This window comes from Festucalex cinctus, chromosome 2 (assembly GCF_051991245.1).
Source record: "Festucalex cinctus isolate MCC-2025b chromosome 2, RoL_Fcin_1.0, whole genome shotgun sequence".
Taxonomy (NCBI): domain Eukaryota; kingdom Metazoa; phylum Chordata; class Actinopteri; order Syngnathiformes; family Syngnathidae; genus Festucalex; species Festucalex cinctus.
This window is the reverse complement of record NC_135412.1, coordinates 27491033-27510872: the sequence shown is the minus strand read 5'-3', so window position 1 is coordinate 27510872 and position 19840 is coordinate 27491033. Positions and strand designations below refer to the sequence as shown.

General features: G+C 41.8%; 1 protein-coding gene across 6 annotated transcripts in view; it reads left to right on the top strand.

Annotated features, from left to right (window-relative positions):
• LOC144014342 (arf-GAP with coiled-coil, ANK repeat and PH domain-containing protein 3-like) overlaps window positions 1–19840 on the top strand; it is a 35042-nt gene that overhangs the window by 1380 nt on the left and 13822 nt on the right. For all 6 annotated transcript variants that reach the window (XR_013282450.1, XR_013282451.1, XM_077514120.1 and 3 more), the window contains exons 2-15: window positions 10168–10225; window positions 11529–11648; window positions 12357–12410; window positions 15796–15854; window positions 16343–16526; window positions 16738–16782; window positions 16879–16974; window positions 17180–17254; window positions 17939–17950; window positions 18107–18219; window positions 18291–18342; window positions 18920–19020; window positions 19106–19217; window positions 19721–19840. The exon at window positions 19721–19840 is cut by the window's right edge and continues 89 nt beyond it. Coding sequence is in view for 4 of the 6 variants with exons in the window: in XM_077514120.1 (XP_077370246.1) it covers window positions 10168–10225; window positions 11529–11648; window positions 12357–12410; window positions 15796–15854; window positions 16343–16526; window positions 16738–16782; window positions 16879–16974; window positions 17180–17254; window positions 17939–17950; window positions 18107–18219; window positions 18291–18342; window positions 18920–19020; window positions 19106–19217; window positions 19721–19840 (1201 nt within the window). In the remaining 2 variants the exon portion in view is untranslated. The remainder of the gene's footprint in view (window positions 1–10167; window positions 10226–11528; window positions 11649–12356; window positions 12411–15795; window positions 15855–16342; window positions 16527–16737; window positions 16783–16878; window positions 16975–17179; window positions 17255–17938; window positions 17951–18106; window positions 18220–18290; window positions 18343–18919; window positions 19021–19105; window positions 19218–19720) is intronic.

Genomic DNA, 19840 nt, shown 5'->3' with positions numbered 1-19840 from the left:
GTTTCAACTAGTGTGTAAGTGGATGTTATGTGTGCTCTAATTCTTCATCCTTTGTGGCTTTTAACTGAAAGATGTTCCGAGAGCTTTTAATTAGGCACCTGAGAAAGAAATGTTTTGAATTGTGAAAAATGCAAACTGGGTTAATTTTCATGAGGAAGAAAACTAACTTCCAGATGGTGTATTGGTGTAATTTATTGACTTTTTCCTCCTCTACCCACATGTGTTTAAAGAAACCGTTCACTGCTGATTGGAAGCTGATGTGTTTGTGTTTGCTCTTGAACAACAGCAATTTCACACCATAGTTTGATACTCGCACTACGACAACTCTTTGAAGAGCACTAAATGGACAAAAGTATTCATGGGTGGCTTGATCAGTAACAGGTGCAAGTGGAACTTGCTAGTTGTTCCTAAGTCTTAATTGTTCATCTCATTTGAGGACAATTGTGTGATGCTGGGGAAGAATTGTGTAGTTGTGGTTAGTACAAGCATACCAGAGGTCGAGAGGTTCTGGGTTTGAATTTTTTGCTCATGTGGAACTTGCATCTTCTACCTGTCCTTGATGTGGGGTTTTAATCAACTCGACTCAATTTAGAGCACTTTAAAACAAACACCACTGCATACAAAGTGCTGTACATGGAGCAAAAATTAGTCGTACAACAATAAAGACTGTTAAAGCTAATTAATTTTATTTTCATATTGTTTGTCAATAAATCGATTTAAAAGTGTACCCTTGACTAGTTGACAACACATTCAAACTAGCGATATTAAGCTATATTATCTGATTTTTAGTATTATGTTATGGCTAATTTCAATCTGTGGCACTTGATGGAATAAATCTGTCATGTGCTGAAAGTTGGATCCCAAAGGGCAGACACAAGATTTTAACTGTTTATTCACATCGAGAGGCGTGGAAACAAACTTGACTAGACGAGAAACAAAGAGAGTTGCACAGAGAGCCAGTGGTAATAATCCGACAAACACACACACTTCTCAGACCGTTACTGCAGACAGTGAATCGATCTGATTGGTTGTTACTAAGAAAAGGATTAAAGATTGACATCACAAAGCTGTCACATAACTTAAAACCAGTTGAAACTAGATGCTGTTACATCAGTTCAAAACAGACACTTGTTACATCAGTACATAACAAACACTTGACCTCACGGTCATGAACCCAACTTAACAGGTCATGAACTCAAACTTAACCCTGGCGTGACCCCAGACATGACAAAATCAAGGAGGAATAAACCAAATCCCAGATTAAAATCAGAACTAGTGAAAACATGGTCCCCTGATTAATATTGCATGTGTGGAATAAGAGTTAAACAGAATTATTATTTGAAGTTAGTGAGTTGCATGTTTTTACTAATTGTATGGTTTTGTTAGTAAATAAAGTTGTATAATAAGACTAAATTGTCAAATAGCCTACATGTCACAGATTTGTGAATTCGCACTCATATGATTGTGAAAAGACCTAAAAAATAATAATAATTGGCGGCATCACATGAGCGAGTAAACAAAGCCAGTTTTAAACATCCATCCATCCATCCATCCATTTTCTTGACCGCTTATTCCTCACAAGGGTCGCGGGGGCTGCTGGCGCCTATCTCAGCTGGCTCTGGGCAGTAGGCGGGGGACACCCTGGACTGGTTGCCAACCAATCGCAGGGCACACAGAGACGAACAACCATCCACACTCACGCACACCTAGGGACAATTCGGAGCGCCCAATTAACCTGCCATGCATGTCTTTGGAATGTGGGAAGAGACCGGAGTACCCGGAGAAGACCCACGCGGGCACGGGGAGAACATGCAAACTCCACCCAGGAAGGTCCGAGCCTGGACTCGAACCGGAGAAGTTTTAAACATATGTTGTCGAAATAGAATATTTTGTAGCTATAAGCCACCAGCAGCTGATAAAGAACTTTTAACATCTTGGGTTTAGTTGTATATATCAGACAGCTGTAGAGTGAAGTCAGGCGGGAAAACGATTGGTCTCAGCGGTCGCTCTCATCCAAGCTGCTTTTGTGGAAGGCCAGATTGAACGTGTCCAAGCATCTGGTTTCCATTTGCTCCACTAACGAACCCAGCCCACCCCTCCCCACTCCCCTTTCACTATCTCTCTTTCTCTCTCTCTGCCTCCCACTTCTTGTTCATCCTCTCCTGTGCAAGGGCAGACCACCGGTCACGGATCCTGCCAGAACCGGGACCGGGCCGGGAAATGCGTCAGTGTGCTGGAGTTTTCAAAGCAGAGGTCATTGTGAGGGGAGGACGCTGAGGATGATGAGTCGCTTGTTCCAACAGCTCATACTGAGTCACAAGTTAAAAGCACCAATATATGTTACAATACATCAATCAGCGTTTAACAGTACTTTTCAGGTTCTGAACCAAAAGAAGTGACCTTATCTTGTAAAGTAGAGTCGGGCAAACGTGTGATCAAGAGACATATTGGGATTTTAAAATGAAGTTTATGGGCTAGGTCATTCGTAAATTGGGTGGGGGTGTTGGAAGGAGCCAAAGTGTGTTTTTGGTTATTTTATTTAAATAATGGAATACAAGCTAATCAGATTAAACTCATTTGCATTATTCATAATACATTTAATTCTAATAATAAATAAATAAATAAATAAATAAATAAATAAATAAATATTTAATAAAATGAATATGAACTGTACAGGTAAAATTACAGTAATATTTTAATTGGTTCTCACAATTAATCATTTTATTAGATAAAAGAATAAGCTAAAAGTAAAAATGAATAAATACATTCTGAGTAATGATTTAAGGGAACAAAATCAACTTGAGGACATTACGCTTCCATGATGATGGAACATATTCCAATTGTGCCACTTGAGCAAAATTTACATAGCTATTAAGTGCACAATGAAACTGTTACAAGTCACATTTTGCTTATGCCTACTAAAATGGATTTTAGATTTTCCAATGTGTGAAAAATCAAGGAAAATGTTGTTAATGCTGACTCTTGAAACTGTGCATGCCATAATATTATGGGATAGTAGTAACAGTGTTCAAGTGGGTGATAGAAAGAGTCCAGAGATCTGTCTATGTTTACACATATTTCAGGTTTTTGGCTGATTCTTGGTACAGTGAAAGAGTAAAACCTGATAGAAATGATGAAACATGAAACACAAGGAACAGAAGTTATATACAGTGGTCAGAGGGTGACCCTGCAAAAATACACTTTTGCCTTCAAACATTCCTGAAGATTAAAACTCATTCACTGCCAGTCATTATAGAAAATTTTTACATTTCCAATACTCACGTGATATTACATTCAATAATTATATATAAACCGAATCTACCAAATAACAGAATAGACTCCCTACTTTTTGTCCCGTCCCGTTCTTTTATAATTGACAGCAGAAAAATGTAGGTTTGCCAAAATACAGCCATTTCTCCCATGGACTCTGAAACTGTGTTTATTTCCTATAAAATGGGGCAATGATGTCATCTACCGGTGGTTGGGCATCAGTAAATTTGTTTCCAAGTTTGATATTTACAGTGGAGCATGCTCAGATTCGCCCCCATTTAGCACCGCTCTAAAAAATACAATTGACAAGTATACTTGTCAAAGGCAGTGAATGAGTTAATCCTCCATTTTTAAATGACAGCGAAACTTCCAATAGATTTTGAATATATCTGTAGTTCATCACATCCGTCATTGTGCTTCCATAATTCCATTTCCTCTTGAACTTGCCACCACCATCATGTGGAGGCAAGAGTTCATCCGGTTGTGCTTCCTGGTGACAGTGTCAGGGCCTGTGGAGGTCTTCACGCCAATAGTCAGAGGCCAGGCCATGCATAGATGGATAGAAGCATGACTGCAGCATATGGATGGAAGTGGAAGAGGATGACGTCAGTGGTTGACTGCTGACCAAGTCGAGGAAGCACCTGGAGGAAAGCTAGAAGGAAGTGAATGAGCTCTCATCTTTGAGCACACGTCATCGTTTGCTCACTCTAGGACTTGGCAATGCAAAAAGCTGTCATGACTGTGTTTTGCCCGTGTGTTATTTGGAGGCAGGGTTATGTTCAGGTCATGACCGAACGGTAAAGTGTCTGTTTTGAACTGGTGCAACCATCATCTGGTATCAAGTGGTAAAACGCTATGTGATGTCAGAAGCTATGTGATGTCAGGAATCTTTAATCTCTTTTTCTGGTCAACAGCCAATCAGATATTTCTATGTCAGTCCTGTTATCCACATGTCTAGCCACAACCAATCAAATCGATGCACTGTCTATGTCTATATAAGCCTTTCTGAGAAGTGTGTTTTTTTGGGATTATTCCTCTGTCAGGCTGGTCACCTGCTCCTCTTTGCCTCGATGCCTTCTCATTGTTTCTGGTCAAGTCAAGTTAGTGCCACGCCTCTTGATGTTATGCGAATAATATTTTATTTTTATTACTATTATTATTAATTCAATCTCTGATGTAGTAACCTTATTTATTGATTGATTGAATTATTATTTTTTTATTATCTGTTCTTATTACTGCTGGACATGTAAATTTCCCAGAGGGAGCCATCCCAAAGGGATCAATAAAGTCAAGTCTAAGTCTAAAGTGTTAAACTCTTATTTGTGTCTGCGCTTTTGGAATCCAACTCCAGAACATAACAAAAGCAAACAAAAAGAAAAAGCAAATGTTTCAAATAATGTCATTATTAGCATTATACCTTTAACTATAAGGGAAGGGGGAAAATGGTTTAAAATGTGAATTTTGTGAGAGAAAAAAAAGAAAAATCTGTTTTTCTCTCATGCTGATGTTTGAGATGTTCCTTGGCTGTAATTGAAGCCGTTCCATCTCAACAGCAGCTTGCAGACAGGAAAGCGCTGCTTGCATGCTTCACACGTCTGCTATGTCGCTCTGCTGCGAGCCAAGCTGCGTGCTTAGCCAGCAAAAAAAAAAAAAAAAATGCCGGTAAGACTCCCAGCTCGCCGGGACCCTGTGAGTGTACGCGGGACGGTCACTCAGGGAATTCAGCTATTTCTCCAAAATGTCAGACGGTCACAGGAAATAAAGATGCTGCATGTCTGAGGGCTTTTGTATGTCTTCTTAATGGAACACAGTGTTTTGTTTACAATGGGATTGAAGAAGAACAGAGTCATTCTGCTCAGGAAGTTTCAGTCCTGCTCTCAGATACTATAACTATTTAAATGGAGACATCAACAAATTGACCTAAATTAATGTGTTGTATCCAAATCCAATTGTGTTTTAGTAGGGATGTTTGATACCACTTTTTTTCAGACCGATACTGAAACTCAGACCCTCAGTACTTAGTGATACCGATACCAAGTGCTGATACCAGTAGTACATTTTGATAAATTAAAAAAATCACTAAAAGATAATTTTAAACAAATATATTTCCTTTAAATTCAATAGTGTTAACGCTCAAAATAAAACACAAAAATTCTCTTAGTTTAGGATTCACTTGTAATAAATGTTGAGCCTTGAGGTGTTTTAGCAAGTTGCTAGTATTGAACGATGCGCTCTTCATTCCGCCTCTTGCGAGTCTTGTGCCGCAACGTTCACATTCTGCAATGTGTGGTTTGTCCTGGTCAATTTTGAAGTATTTCCAAACCGGTGAAGTTTTGGTGAAAAACGCAGACGTACTCATGGGTTCATTGTTGTCAAAACAGGAAGTGATCCTCACTATTTGCCATGGTGTTAAACTGCTGCAGGGTAGCGCCAGCTACAGGCAAGGAGGACTCACTCAACGCTCCCCCTCCAGTCGCTTGTACTTGTCGGCGTCACGAGTACTCAAGTACTTGAAAAAAGGCTGGTATCAGCCCGATACCGTACTCGCCCATCCCTAGTTTTTAGTGACTGAAATAAAATAACCAAGTCAATCTTTAGTTTTGAAGTGGACTCTGAAAATGTCTTTTCTACCCCACTTTTTTACTTCTACCCCACTGTGATGTCACAGCGGGGCCAGTTCACATAATCACCACACCCACACCGATTTTCTGTGCCAAAGACTAAGTTGGCACTGAGGATGAGTGGAAGTTAGAGAATGAGCCACTTTCAAGCAGTGTAAAATTCAAAAGGTAGAATTGCACTGCTAGCACACATTAGCATTAGCTAGCAGTCTTACTATCATTTGCTTCATTACATTCTTTTCTTTATTCTTTCTCTCTCACTCTTTACCTGGCTTTCATTCTCTCATTTTTTCTCTCCTCATTCTTTTCTCGCTTCCTGTCATTTTCAACTTGTTTCTATTTCTCTGATTCTCCTCTCGTTTTACTCTCATTCTTTCTTTTCTCATTCTCCTTTCATTATTTTCCTTTGCCTTTCTTCTTTTCTTGCCATCTCATTCTTTTTTCTATTTTGCTTTCATTACTTTTTCCTATTTTTTGTCATCATCTCTCTTCTCACTTTTCTTTATTTTCTGTCACTTTTCACTATTTTTCTTTTCTTTTTTTTTTCCTTTTTTTTTAAGAGCTCAGAATTGTTCATTCGGTAGTCTTACCGATTCAACGTCTTATCATCATTGCTCTTTTTTGTGTGTGTGTGTGTGTGTGTGCGTTTGCGTGCGTGCGTTTGCGTGCGTGCGTGCGTGCGTGCGCGTGCGTGCGTGCGTGTGCGTGCAAATACGTATAAATTTATACTCATTAATTCACCTAAAGCCTTATAAATATCCCATTACCCTTCGCCTTAACCAGGTACTTCAGAATCTTGCCAGAGTCGTGAAGTTTAAATGGTCAGGAGACCAGAGAAAAGGTCAGAAAAAAATAAAGAGAAAAGAAAGATCAATCAAAGTGAAATCCAGCACCGACCAAACACTTCCTGCCTTCCCCATGATTACAAAATCAAAGTCTTACGCCAACCCCGGAAGCCTCTAAATTCCAGCAAATTTAGCGAGATCTCAAGAGACCAGAGGAAAAACTAAAGAGAGGAAGGAGGGAAGGATCGATAAGGCAGAGTGAGATCCATAGAAGCCAGTACATCCAATCCATCAAAGTGAAATCCAGCACCAACAAAACCCCTCCTGCGTGGTTACAAAACCAGAGTCTTATGCCAACCCCAGAAGCCTCAAACTTCCAATAAATTTAGATCTCAAGTGACCAGAGGAAAAACTAAAGAGAGGAAGGAGGGAAGGATAGATAAAGCAAAGTGAGATCCACAGACACCAGCACCCACTGATTCAAGGGGCTGTGGGAGGGAGAGGCTACTTCTGTTGAGTTTCAGTAGATGCTGGTGCGACGGATCTGGCATGCATAAGGACCACCACCAAAGAAAGAAAGCCGTCAACCGCGGTCCAGCAAAGCGAGCACCGCCCCCCCCCCGAAATCCCCAGGCCGCGGCAGCACCAAGGCCACCCCCAAGCCACCCGAGCGGACACCGGTCGGCGAGCTGACCCAGACGCCCGGAACACCCCCGCCCCAGCCCCGGCCCACACCCCCGAGCCCAAGGCCGCAGAACGAGGCCCAGCGGGCCCCCACAGCGCCCCACCGGTCCCCAGCCCCCACCCGCCCACGAACCCCCCGCACCCCACCCAAACCCGCCACCCACCACGACCCAGGCCCCACCACCCCAGTCCCCCAAACCCCCGAACACACCCCGACCCCCAACACCCAACCCCCCACCCACCCATACCTCCACCCAGCCAAACAAGCCCCCCCCCCCCGACGACCGCCAACCCCCCCGCGAACCAGGCCCCCCGCGAGCCCCCCCACCCCCGGAAACCGGCACCGGGCAGCAGCGCAGAGAGGGAAAACGTGCCCACCCCACCTCCAGCCGTGCGAGAGTAGCACAGCGGCAGGAGGGGGGAAGCAGAGGAGGAAGCACCAGGGGAAAAGGCGGGGCACCAGAACACCGAGCCCGGTGGGGAGAGGCCCCGGTCGTCACGCCAGCGTACTAGTGACACCTAACCCTGTTACTGAGTCCGCCAGCTCGCCGACTGGCGAGCTCTACCCTTACACCGTGAATGTGGCCCCACCCAGTGTATATACAAGTGTGTGCGTGTGGTGCATTAAAATTGGGAGCAGGTGAGTCGGAGCAGAGGGAAAAAATTTCCCCTACACCGACACACCCGCATCCCCCCCCCCCCAAAAAAAGGAGGGACAAAGTGGTGGGGCAGGGACACAGATGGGGGGGACCACAGCGCTGCCAGGCACTGCAGTCCATCCCCTCTGATGGCTCCCCCGCCCCAACTCACCCCTCACTATTTTTTTTCTGTCTCACTCCTTTGTCTTTCTCTCTGTCGTGCTTTTCTTCCTAATTCTTTTCTTTTCGCTCATTTTCTTTCATTCTTTTCTCTCTCGTCTCAAATTATTCTCCTTCTTCTTTCTCACTTTTTCAAATTCTTTTCTCACTCATTGTTTCTCTTTCTACCCACCAGTCTTTTTCACGCTTTCATTCTTTTCTCTCTCTCATTTCTTTTCAATCTCATTTTTTTCTCTCATTCATTCTTTACTATTCACTTTCTGTCTCTCGATTTATTTCTCTCTCTCTCTCTCTCTCTCTCTCTCTCTCTCTCTCTCTCTCTCTCTCTCTCTCTCTCTCTCTCATCTACGCGGGGAATTTGTGCTTGGGCATGTGATGCGCCACACCGTGACAACTGACAAGTTTATTTCGGTGACTTGGTCATAAAATTCCATCTCCATGTATGACTGTAATGGAATTTCTCTGGGGCAGTTTGTTTTGTGTATGGGATGAATATGAACAAATTAGCCAGTGGTGGTAAAGGAACATTGAGTTTTCTTTAAGAACATATTAGGGTTATAACAGCTTCACATACTTTCATCTAGTGGAGATGATGTTTAGCAATAGTGCCATGAAAATGCTTTTATTATATTGGGTGTTAGCTTGTTTTGCACACTCTGGCCACTGGTTCTGCTAGTTCAAGCCAGTTGCTGGCTGCTGTGAACATGTGGAGATGGTCAAAGATCCAGCCCACTGGTTTTCAGAATAAATACGCTGTCGAAAACTATTGCTTCTTGGGGTATTTTGACCCAAGCATGCCATAGATATGTTACTCAGACACCTGGGAGTTCTTTTGAACTGTGGAAAAAATGCACAATATGTCTCCTGTAAAAGCTCTCCAGGGTCATTGTTTAATGAAAAAAAGAAAGAAAACTCTTATTGATTTTCCTCTGTAGCAGCCAAGATTCCACTCTTTCTGTACACTTTGGATTCGTGACAGTGGGAGAAATGCCACGTTGCACAAATTTTGTTTTATTTGAGTGTTCTCATGGAAGAATGTTCTTATTTACAAGACGGGAATCATCAGCTCGTATTAGATGCTTTGTTCCAGGCCAACACTAAGAACCGACAGATCCCGTCATGGGAGGAAAATGTGTGTATGCTAATAATGCCGATATAATTAGTTGCAAAAGCTGCAATTTAACCAAAATGTTTCTCTACCTAATTTACCTATCTAACCTACTCACCATACTGTGCTTGTGTGTAAATTTGATTGGGTGTGTGCGCCGTGTGACACATTTCAATGTGGTCGGATTTGCCTCGGTCAGCTCACGAGCCCATCACGGACCTCTGCGGCCCACAGAGCCATGGTTGCCATGCCAACTGGTCCTGGGGGCACCATGCACATCCATTATTGGGGGAAAGCGGAGTGGGGGGTGGTTATAGCTTGGGGTTGGTGAATACTGTTAACAGCTGTCCCACAAAGTGGTATATCTGGATCAACAACTACGACTATTGACTAAAAAGCTGTTCTAGACTAGAGTTGTGCGCATTTCGGCCATCGTGGTGTCCTATGAGGACAAATTGTCAACTTAATCTTACTTCTGGAAAGCCCTCATCAAGACCTTTAATTTGCTGTATGACTTTGATACGATGTGTTGCAATGTGGCATTTGACCTTGTTACTAGAGAACCTTGACCTCAGACCAACTCCCTACTATAGTTACGCACATCATACCCACCAACCACGCATGCAATCTGTTAGCGTCAACACACAATTTAGCACCCACCATTAGCGGTCTAAATAAGGCAGCTAATGTTATCTGCTAGCTAGCTAGCTGTAGCTGCTGTACATGCTCAATGTCACTTGTTATCAAATTCTTTTTAAGAATTTACGCTCAACAATATCCCACTCACTCCAGCACAGTTTTTAGTTTTAGTAGCAGCTAACTCCCCGTGATGGTATCCAAGCAGGCATTTATGGATGTTCTGTCTTACTTTTGTGTTTCAGGGCAAATATCGAGGAAGTGGAAACAGAGGTTGTGGAGATTGAGGCAAAACTGGACAAGGTAAGAGCATAACTGTCATCCCCATCTGTGCAACATGATGCTAATACTGTGGATTGTGGAAAACGCCTTCCAGATAGCTGGAGGGCATGACAAAAGTTCTCACACATCGATCCTAAAACAGTCCGATTGCCAGAAAGTTTGAACCATTTCTATGAGTGGAGCATGGCAGTGATATTTGATTACTCCCCTTAAAACACAAAACTCTGAAGTCATCTTTAAAAGTCATCCCTGAAATAACTTATTCATCCTTTCCCCAACATGACATTTGGTAGGCAAAAGTCTCAAGAAACCATGCATGAATAGACACAGGCAGTCTGCCAGTTTGGATCACTTCAAAGAGTCTATTTCCAGGTCATTTTGCCCTTTTCCATGGATCTATTGTTCACGATTTTATCCATTTGCTGCCAAATATTAACCAGTAAGAGTCAACACATTGGTGATCTTAAATTGGGAGTTTTCATCATCGTCTGTGGGTCGAGTTTGGTGATGAAGTTTGATGACTCGGCATAAAACAAGGAACTCAAAATAGTCAACTCCAGAAGGTCTGCCGAACTAAATGTCATGAAAATTCCAACCCCAAGGCATGTTTGACTTCGCAACATGAAATCTGGAAGACATATCCATCATGAGGAGACCCACAAAAAGTCCCATGCCATAAAAGACAGGATGTCTGCTATTTTAGTTTGAAGCAGCTATTTAACCATTTCATAGGATTCTCTGAACACCAATAGACATTTTGCTCCCAAATTTAAAACACATAGGGGCATATTCACTAAGAATGCGCTGCGTCCGGTAAAAGAGCGAAATACTGCACCGCAACTGCACCCGCAGTCTGCGCCACGTTATCCACCAATTCACTAAGGATATTGCTCTAATCATATACTGGCGCAAACACGCCCACAAATTTGCAAATTTGCACCTGATTTACCACACATGGCAATGGATTTGCGCCAAGAACATGGTTGTTATAGTAACAGTTGCGAGAAAGTTTGATAACTGGCTTTTAAACATTAAACCTTCAGGCCAGCTCAACCAAACGTATTAAAAAAAAATTCTGCCCCCAAAGCAGAATTTACTTTGCAACATGAAATTTTGTGGACATGTCTGTCATGAGGAGACTCACAAAAGTCTCAAGAAGCTAAGCTTTAAAAGACACAGGAAGTCTTCCATTGTGTCCATTTTAGGGCAATTTAAACAATTTCTGAAGCTCTTTCCAATCAATTGCTCCTAAGCTTAAAACCATGTGGGTTGAAATGAGCCCAAGTTACTGACATTGTATATTGTGTCCTTTTTGTCCACACAGTTGGTGAAGCTGTGTGGCGGCATGATAGATGCCGGGAAGGCGTACGTCAGCGCCAACAAACTTTTCATCAACGGCATCCGGGATCTGTCGCAGCAGTGCAAGAAGGATGAAATGATATCGGTGAGAATCGTTGGAAAGTCGATCATTTTGTTTGGGCTGTTGTATGAAGGACCCGGCTACGGGTTGAACCACTTTGCCTTATGTTAAAGCCTTCTATCAGTACTTTACGGCTCTCTACATGTGTATTTTTGTGCTCATATGATGGCATAGTAACAAAAAAGATTGTCATTGTGTGAAATGTTCACCTAATATTAACAAGGACATATATGTGCATTTTTTTCTCTCCTAAATTTAAAAAGTCCCCAAGTGAGTTAGTAACAATTTTGATATATGCTTCAGTAAAAACACACAGGATAAAAAATAAATAAAATAAAATACAGTTGTGCTTGAAAGTTTCCCCTTGGGGTATGTAAACTTATGAGCACAAGTGTAAATGCACAAAAGCGAAATGTCACTTAATGACACAAAAATGCTATGAATCGTCACCGAAATTCACATGCACATCTCTTTAGCTGTTGTGTTCAAAGTGCTCTTGGCAAAACAATGAAGCATTTCTCATTAAACTTCTTCCCACATATAAAAAAAAGAAGAAAGAATCAGTTGTTCTTTCCGCCCACAAGAAAAAGATAAAGTATTAAACTTCCTCAGCCAGCTGATCTGTGACTTTACTTTAGCAACAGTGTTTATTTTCAGACAAACAGCGCGTGTTTTCTATCTTCTAATCATTTTGGGGTTTTTTTACACTTCCTCTTTGCTTTCTCTTTGCAGGAGTGCCTGGAAAAGTGTGGAGAAAGTCTTCAGGAAATCATCAACTACCACATAGTAAGCGCCCCCAAAAGTCACTTAACTGTGCACTTTTTCTTTGGCATTTTTATGACATTTATTCCAAAATAAGCAGCAAGCTTCATCAAGGGCTGTCAAAGGAGCCATATTGTTCATTTTCTTCACAATTTCAAATGTCACGATGGTGGGATATTATCAACATATTTTTAAAGCATATTTTTTGCCATGGTAAAATTGGTTGGTTTCAGAGGTGGATCAAAGAAATTCTGCTTCCAGTGTGCCAGTATCCCAACGTGGACTGGACTGCGAGGGCCCTTTATAGCTGCTTGCAGCTCTAGTTATTCTTTATTCTTCTCCGCAAATTATCAAATTTTTCACACACTAAACATTTATAAAAACTCACCGAACTTTGAACACTGCGAAAAATTTGATATTATGAAGTTTTTATGACAACATGACTCTATAGCACCCCCTAGCGTAGAAAAATAATAACCAATCCTGGCACGTTTGTCCGAGGGCTACGAAAATTGGCACGTACGTGTAGCACCCCAAGATGCACAAAAAACTCCATTGGGACAATATGCTAAAATGTACAGTTCTCTTCCTCCTCTTCCTCCTCCACATAACTGCCTGGCCAATGGCGAACCAGGCTTGAAGAGTTACAACCAGTGGGGCTGGATAGTTTGGCCATGAATGAACCAATGCATTTCCTGGTTCAATTAAAACTGGTATTGGTACTTCATCATTCTCTTCACATTTTGACATCACAAGACCGATAGGACAACTACATTTGATCAGCAGTATCTCACCATTTTTAAGCTTCAAACAGGAAGTGGTCACTGCACTTAGAATGCCACATACAGCAGGCTGTAACAGATAAAGAATTTTGCTGTGACCTACTTGTTCTTTTCTGTGGAATTTGATGTAAGTTAATGCTGGGGAGAAAAACTTTTTCAAAGCTTGTATGGTGTCAGGAGAAATAAAGTAAATACAGTAACTTATTTTTTATTAAAATTGATGACAATGTAGAAACATTTTTTTGTGGAAAAAATAGGACACATTATTTTAAGGCCATATCGCCAAGCCATCCTTTTTTTCCAACATGACGAGTCACTAGTGGTCGACTTTTAGCGGCTTGCGGTCACGTCGGGACGCCGCCGCAGCCACAGGTTTATTTCCGCTGCCCCGCTGTAGTTACTTCTTTGGGACAAACGCACACTAATGATTATTTTCAGGCTCACGTCAACTTAAAGTCACCTCCACCTATTTTTAAGTGCGGTCTTGGTTGTTGGATCAGACTCCATTTTGAATATAATATAAAATCGTCATATGGCGAGGGATGGAGGCTCACGTTTCACCAAACGCCCGGCCTCTTCCTGTGTGTCCTCCACTCCTCCACCCTACCCGCCCGGATGACCTATTTAGCGGGAATGCTGCAGGAATCTCCGAGCATGTGCTCCCAGTGTGAAATGGAAGCCTCTTGGATTCAAAGCATCCAAGAAAAGGCGACGTTATTGTGTGCACACACACACACACACACACAAACACAAAAAAAGGCCACATTCCTCCTCCATTCATTCTCGCCAACAGACTTTCATCTGCATGTGAAAGTGCACACCATCGCTCTCTTTCGGTACACAAGTACATTGCATTGGATTTGTCTTGGAAGCAGGACATGACATAAAGAAGACTTCATTCAGTTTAATTTGAAATAGAGCTGTCAAAATTAATCGAGTAATCGATTATCAAATTAATTGACAAGTATTTTGATAATCAATTAATTGTTTGGAGCCTTTTTTATTTATTTATTTCAAATTGTCCAAATCCTCTGATTTCAACATATCAACAGTAATTGCTCAGTGATTTCTGTAGTTCTTCATGAAAGAAGACTGATTAGCTTCTGTGTTTAATCAAAATAAGACATTTGCAAACATTTGTTTTACATTGGAAACATCAATCACCCCTTTTTTTTTTTAAATCACTATATCAATACAAAATAAACACCTCCCACTTATTATTATTATTAATAATAATAATAATAATAATAATAATAAATTAAATTTATGTAGCACTTATTTGGACACACTAACACTTTTTACACAGCAGAAAGTATAAATGGTAACAAAAAACAATAAAATAATAAAAGGCAACCAGATTAAGGAAAGGCCAGTTTGAACATGTGGATTTTGAGGAGAGTTTTGAAGTTTTCGAGTGAGTTTGTGTTCCTGATGGATTGTGGAGTGTCAGCGGGTGGGAGCAGCAGCAGTGAAGGCTCTGTCTCCCAAGGTACCAAGGTGATGGGCGCGAGAAGGGTGGAGTCGGCAGAGCGAAGGGACCGGGTGGGACAGCAGTGTCAGGAGAACAGCAAGGTAGGGAGGAGCCATGTTCTGGAGGGACTTGTAGGTCAGCAAAAACTGTATGCGGTGCTGTATAGGGAGTCAGTGAAGCTGTTGGAGAATGGGAGTAATTTGTTCCCTAGAGCGGGTGGGTGTGAGTGAGGAGGCGAGCAGCAGAGTTCTGAACGTATTGCAATTTTTGAAGAAGTAATGGGTGTACTGAATTAATCAGTGGAAAATGCTTTTAATACATTTTAATGCAAAATTAAACTGAATCAGATTAATCAATTGACTAATTGATTCTAATAATATTCAAGCACTCAGCACTAATTTAAAATGATAATCAAAACTATGGTCTGAGTTTTTTTTCCACAAAATCTATTTTCAGTTATCAAAACTTTTCACCTTCACTAATAGTTAAATAACAAGAATTATTATTATTTATTATTATTTATTATTATTTATTATTATTTCCATCCATCCATTTTCTTGACCGCTTATTCCTCACAAGGGTCGCGGGGGCTGCTGGCGCCTATCTCAGCTGGCTCTGGGCAGTAGGCGGGGGACACCCTGGACTGGTTGCCAACCAATCGCAGGGCACACAGAGACAAACAACCATCCACACTCACACGCACACCTAGGGACAATTCGGAGCGCCCAATTAACCTGCCATGCATGTCTTTGGAATGTGGGAGGAGACCGGAGTACCCGGAGAAGACCCACGCGGGCACGGGGAGAACATGCAAACTCCACCCAGGAAGGTCCGAGCCTGGACTCGAACCGGAGACTTATTATTATTTATTATTATTTATTATTATTTATTTAAAAAATACCCCCCCAATTAAAGGGTTAGCTTTATGAGTTTGGTGGACTGTTTTTACATTGGTGCATTTATTGTTGCATAGTTGTTTTTGATTTGAATCTGATTTAATGGCACAGGCAGGTATATTATTGCACAGTATGTATGCCATTGACTTGAGACCAGTCCGTTATTTGTCTTTATGTGCCCTGATATTGTGTGATAACCCGTCTCTCTCCCAAATCCAGCTGGGATGGTTTCCAAATGAACATTGTCTTTTCTGTCGCAGATGCTGTTCGATCAAGCTCACCATTCAGTCAAGCAACAGTTGCAGCATTTTGTCAAAGAGTGAGTTCATTATGCACAAGCCAGAATTTTATTTGTCAACTCGATTACTGTGATGAGGCAAAAGGCAGCTTGTTTACAAGAATTCTGAAGAGGGTGCCATCAAAGCTTAATTTGTATTTTCCCTGGTGAAGGCAGCATTTCCTCAAGCCAGAAACACTACTCTCAGACTACTTTTTTTTTTTTTTTTTTTGAAATAAAGACATTATTTAGATAAAAAAAAAAGCTTTGACTAATGTCAAAACATTAGGAGAATAAAGTTTTTATGTGAAGAGAAATACAGCTTTTTTTAACTTTATTTTTCCTACTAAAAAGTTGTGAAAAAGTCATATTACATAAGTTTGTTTGTTTTTTATGTCAGAGTAAAAAGTAGAACATCTTGCAAAAAAGTATTTTGTGGGGAAAGACAGATACTCCAGATACACAACAACACATTTCAAAGTAGATGTTCCCCGTGTCCCTTTCAAGTCAGGTGTGTCTCATTTGTGTAGGGATGTGCGCAAGTTCAAGGAGACCAAGAAGCACTTTGAGCGTGTGCGTGAGGACATGGAGATCGCACAGGTGAAGAATGCGCAGGCACCTCGGAACAAAGCTCACGAAGTGGAGGAAGCCACTTGCACGCTCAGCGTCGCCCGAAAGTGCTTCCGTCACCTGGCCTTGGACTATGTTCTGCAGGTGGGGATTTGAACAGCTTGTATGAAAGTGTCTTTCTTAAAAAAAAGTTCAGTGTCTATTTATATGCTTGTCTGTTTGTGTCCGTGTTTGTTTCCGTGGTGTTTGAAGATGTGCTTCAAAAGGAGTTGACTGTTTTTATGTGCCTCTCTTTCTCAGATGTTTACAAAAGCTGTTACATCTGAAAATTATAATGTCCATCTTTTCCCTGCAGATCAATGTCCTTCAGGCGAAGAAGAAATTTGAGATCCTGGATGCAGTAAGTTTTGTTTAAATTCCACACAGATGTGACAATGTATAACTATACATCTAGTACGGTATACAGTAACGTACGTCTTACTCTTCCCCCCTCCAGATGCTGTCCTTCATGCATGCCCAGTACTCGTTGTTCCAACAGGGCTACAAGCGCCTGAACGAGGTGGACCCCTACATGAAGAAGTTGGCGGCTGAGGTGAGCAAAATATCCTGATTGTTGACGTGAGGGTATTTTTTTTTCGTGTTTTTCAGTAGCTTTTTTTTCATTCATTTTTCTTTCCTTGGATCCTTCCTCTGGTCTTTTAACAATTTCACGACTCTGAAGAGACTCTTCAGTAGCTGGGTGATGAAGCACTGTCTCCACCGGTGAAAAAACAATCCATGCTTTGCCTTCCTTTCAGCTTGATCAGCTTGTGATCGACTCGGCCATGGAGAAGAGAGAACTGGAGCACAAACACGCAACCATCCAGCAGAGGGTGAGTTGGGACATGTCCAGTAGCAACATGCTGTCATTTTCATGTGTTCACACGGCCGTGAATTGATGCCACACCGGGGGTGCCATTGAGCAACTAGTTGAGAAGGTTGTTGGGTCGACTACCAGCCGTTAGTGATAGTGATGGCAAGTCTTTCTGGGTGGTCCAAAATGAGCGATACCAATTGGAGCTACTGTCATGTGTGCTGAAGGTTAGATCCCAAAGCACAGACACAAATAAGGTTTTAACTATTTATTCACATAACTTAACAAGACGAGAAACAAAGAGAGTTCCACAGAGGGACAGAAAGTAATAATCCGGCGAAACACACACAATTCTCAGACTGCACCTACAGACAGTGAATCGTTCTGATTGGTTGTAGCAAGTAAAAGACTAAAGAATGACATCACAAAGGTCCAGACATCACCTAAAGGATTAAAGATCAACATTACATAGCCTAAAACTAGTTGAAACTAGATGATGGTTATATGAAGGTTACATCAGTACAAAACAGACACTTGACTTCATGGTCGTTAACCCAAACTTAACACTGGCGTGACCCCAGACATGACAGCTACAAAAGATCACCTTTCTCCAGTGTTCGTCTCACTCCAAAATTCCAAAGTAAATGTTATCTGCCAATGTGCTTCTAATGTTTTTTTTCTCTCCTTCTTCTTCTGCTCTCAGACACTCATGCAGGTGAGTTCATCCTATGTTTATTTTGAACCCTAAAACTCCAAATAATATCCGCACATGAGGAGGATGAATCCCACTTCCAATTCCCTGGCTTGAAAGGAATGTTTGACAACGTGTGGGTATGTTCCAGTTTGTGCTTCATGATGTTTGCTCTCTCAGGACTTCGCCTATGACGACTCCAAAGCAGAGTTCAACGTGGACTCTCCCACCGGCGTGGTGATGGAAGGATACTTGTTCAAGAGGGCCAGTAATGCCTTCAAGACATGGAACAGGTGTGACAAAAGACTTCAGAGTCACCCTCTGGAGGTGATCGAACTCTTAAGGTTTTCTTCATGCCTTCCAGACGCTGGTTCTCCATCCAGAGCAGCCAGCTAGTTTATCAGAAGAAAGTCAAGGCAAGCACATCTTTTTACTCATTTGCTCCCAAAAACGTTGAAATATGTTCTATTTTAAATATTACCAGTGTCCCAAAGAAGTATTTATACGTTTTTATGTTGTTGTTGTTGTTTTTTTTTTATGCTTGAGCATACAGAAGGCTTTGATGCAGCTTCTGAACTGGTGAACGGTTGAAGCAATGGTACTTATTACAAAAACGGCCAACAGGTGGCAACAGAGTATAAGAGATCAACCAGGGCCATGTTGAATCCAGCTGATTTCCCCACAGTTTTAAACAGATTTGTGAATAATGATGAAACCTAGCTATATTCTAATGCTAATTGCTGCAAAATGGAAATAGATAGAAATATACATTTTTTTTTTTTTCCCCTGATGAAAGACTCTAATCTTTGGAGGTTCCATGTTTTTATAGCAATAGAAGACAATATTCCGTGGGCCTTGCAAAATCAGTCAAAATCCAGTAAAACAGTCGGAGCGAAGGGGGTTACTTCAGTGAAAATGGCTGCGAGTGAATGAGTTAATATTCAACCCTGACAAACATGGCCGAGTCTCACGAGGCAATTTGTCCATGAGCAGGACACTCTGACGGTGGTGGTGGATGACCTCCGTCTGTGCTCCGTCAAACCCTGCGAAGACATCGAGAGGAGGTTCTGCTTCGAGGTGGTCTCCCCGACGAAGTAGGACTTTTTTTTATTTCGTGTGCTACGAATGTTGAGTAGAACTAGGAGAAGCGATCCTCTTGTGTGCTTTTTTTCCCATCAGGAGCTGTATGCTGCAGGCCGAGTCTGAGAAGCTGAGACAAGCTTGGATCCAGGCGGTCCAGGCCAGCATCGCCTCAGCCTACAGAGAGAGTCCTGACAGCCTCCGCAGCGAGGCCAGTCACGCACTTTACATCCCCCTACGGTTACAATAGGGGGATAGGAACCAAGCCAACCCGTGAAAATCAGTGGATAATTTATGTCTATTGAAATACACTGGGGGTGGCCGTTTAAACCCCCCAAAATTAACTAATTTGCTCCCAAAAACGTAGAAACACATTCTATTTTAAATATTGCTATAGTCCCAAAAACATATTTATACGTTTTTTTTGTTTTGTTTTTTTTGTTTGTTTTTTTGTTTGTTTGTTTTTTAATGCTAGAGCATACAGAAGGCTTTGATGCAACCTCTAACCTGAAGAGGTCACTTAAAGCAATCGTAGCTATTACAAAAAATGGCCAGCAGATGGCAGCAGAGTATAAGAGATCAACCTTTTTTAACAATGTTTGGTCCACGTTACGTTTTACCTGCACAGTGATCTACACGAGACTATATCACATCACAATGCAGATGTTGTGTGGATGTGTGTGTGATTTTGACTGTGTGTTGTTTATTGTCTAGCATCTGGACAGAGCGGCCTCGCCGTCCACCAGCAGCATCGACTCGGCCAGCGAGTCACGAGAGCACGGCGGCCGTGGCGACGGCATCCTGCAGAGGATCCTGTGCCTGCCTGGCAACCAG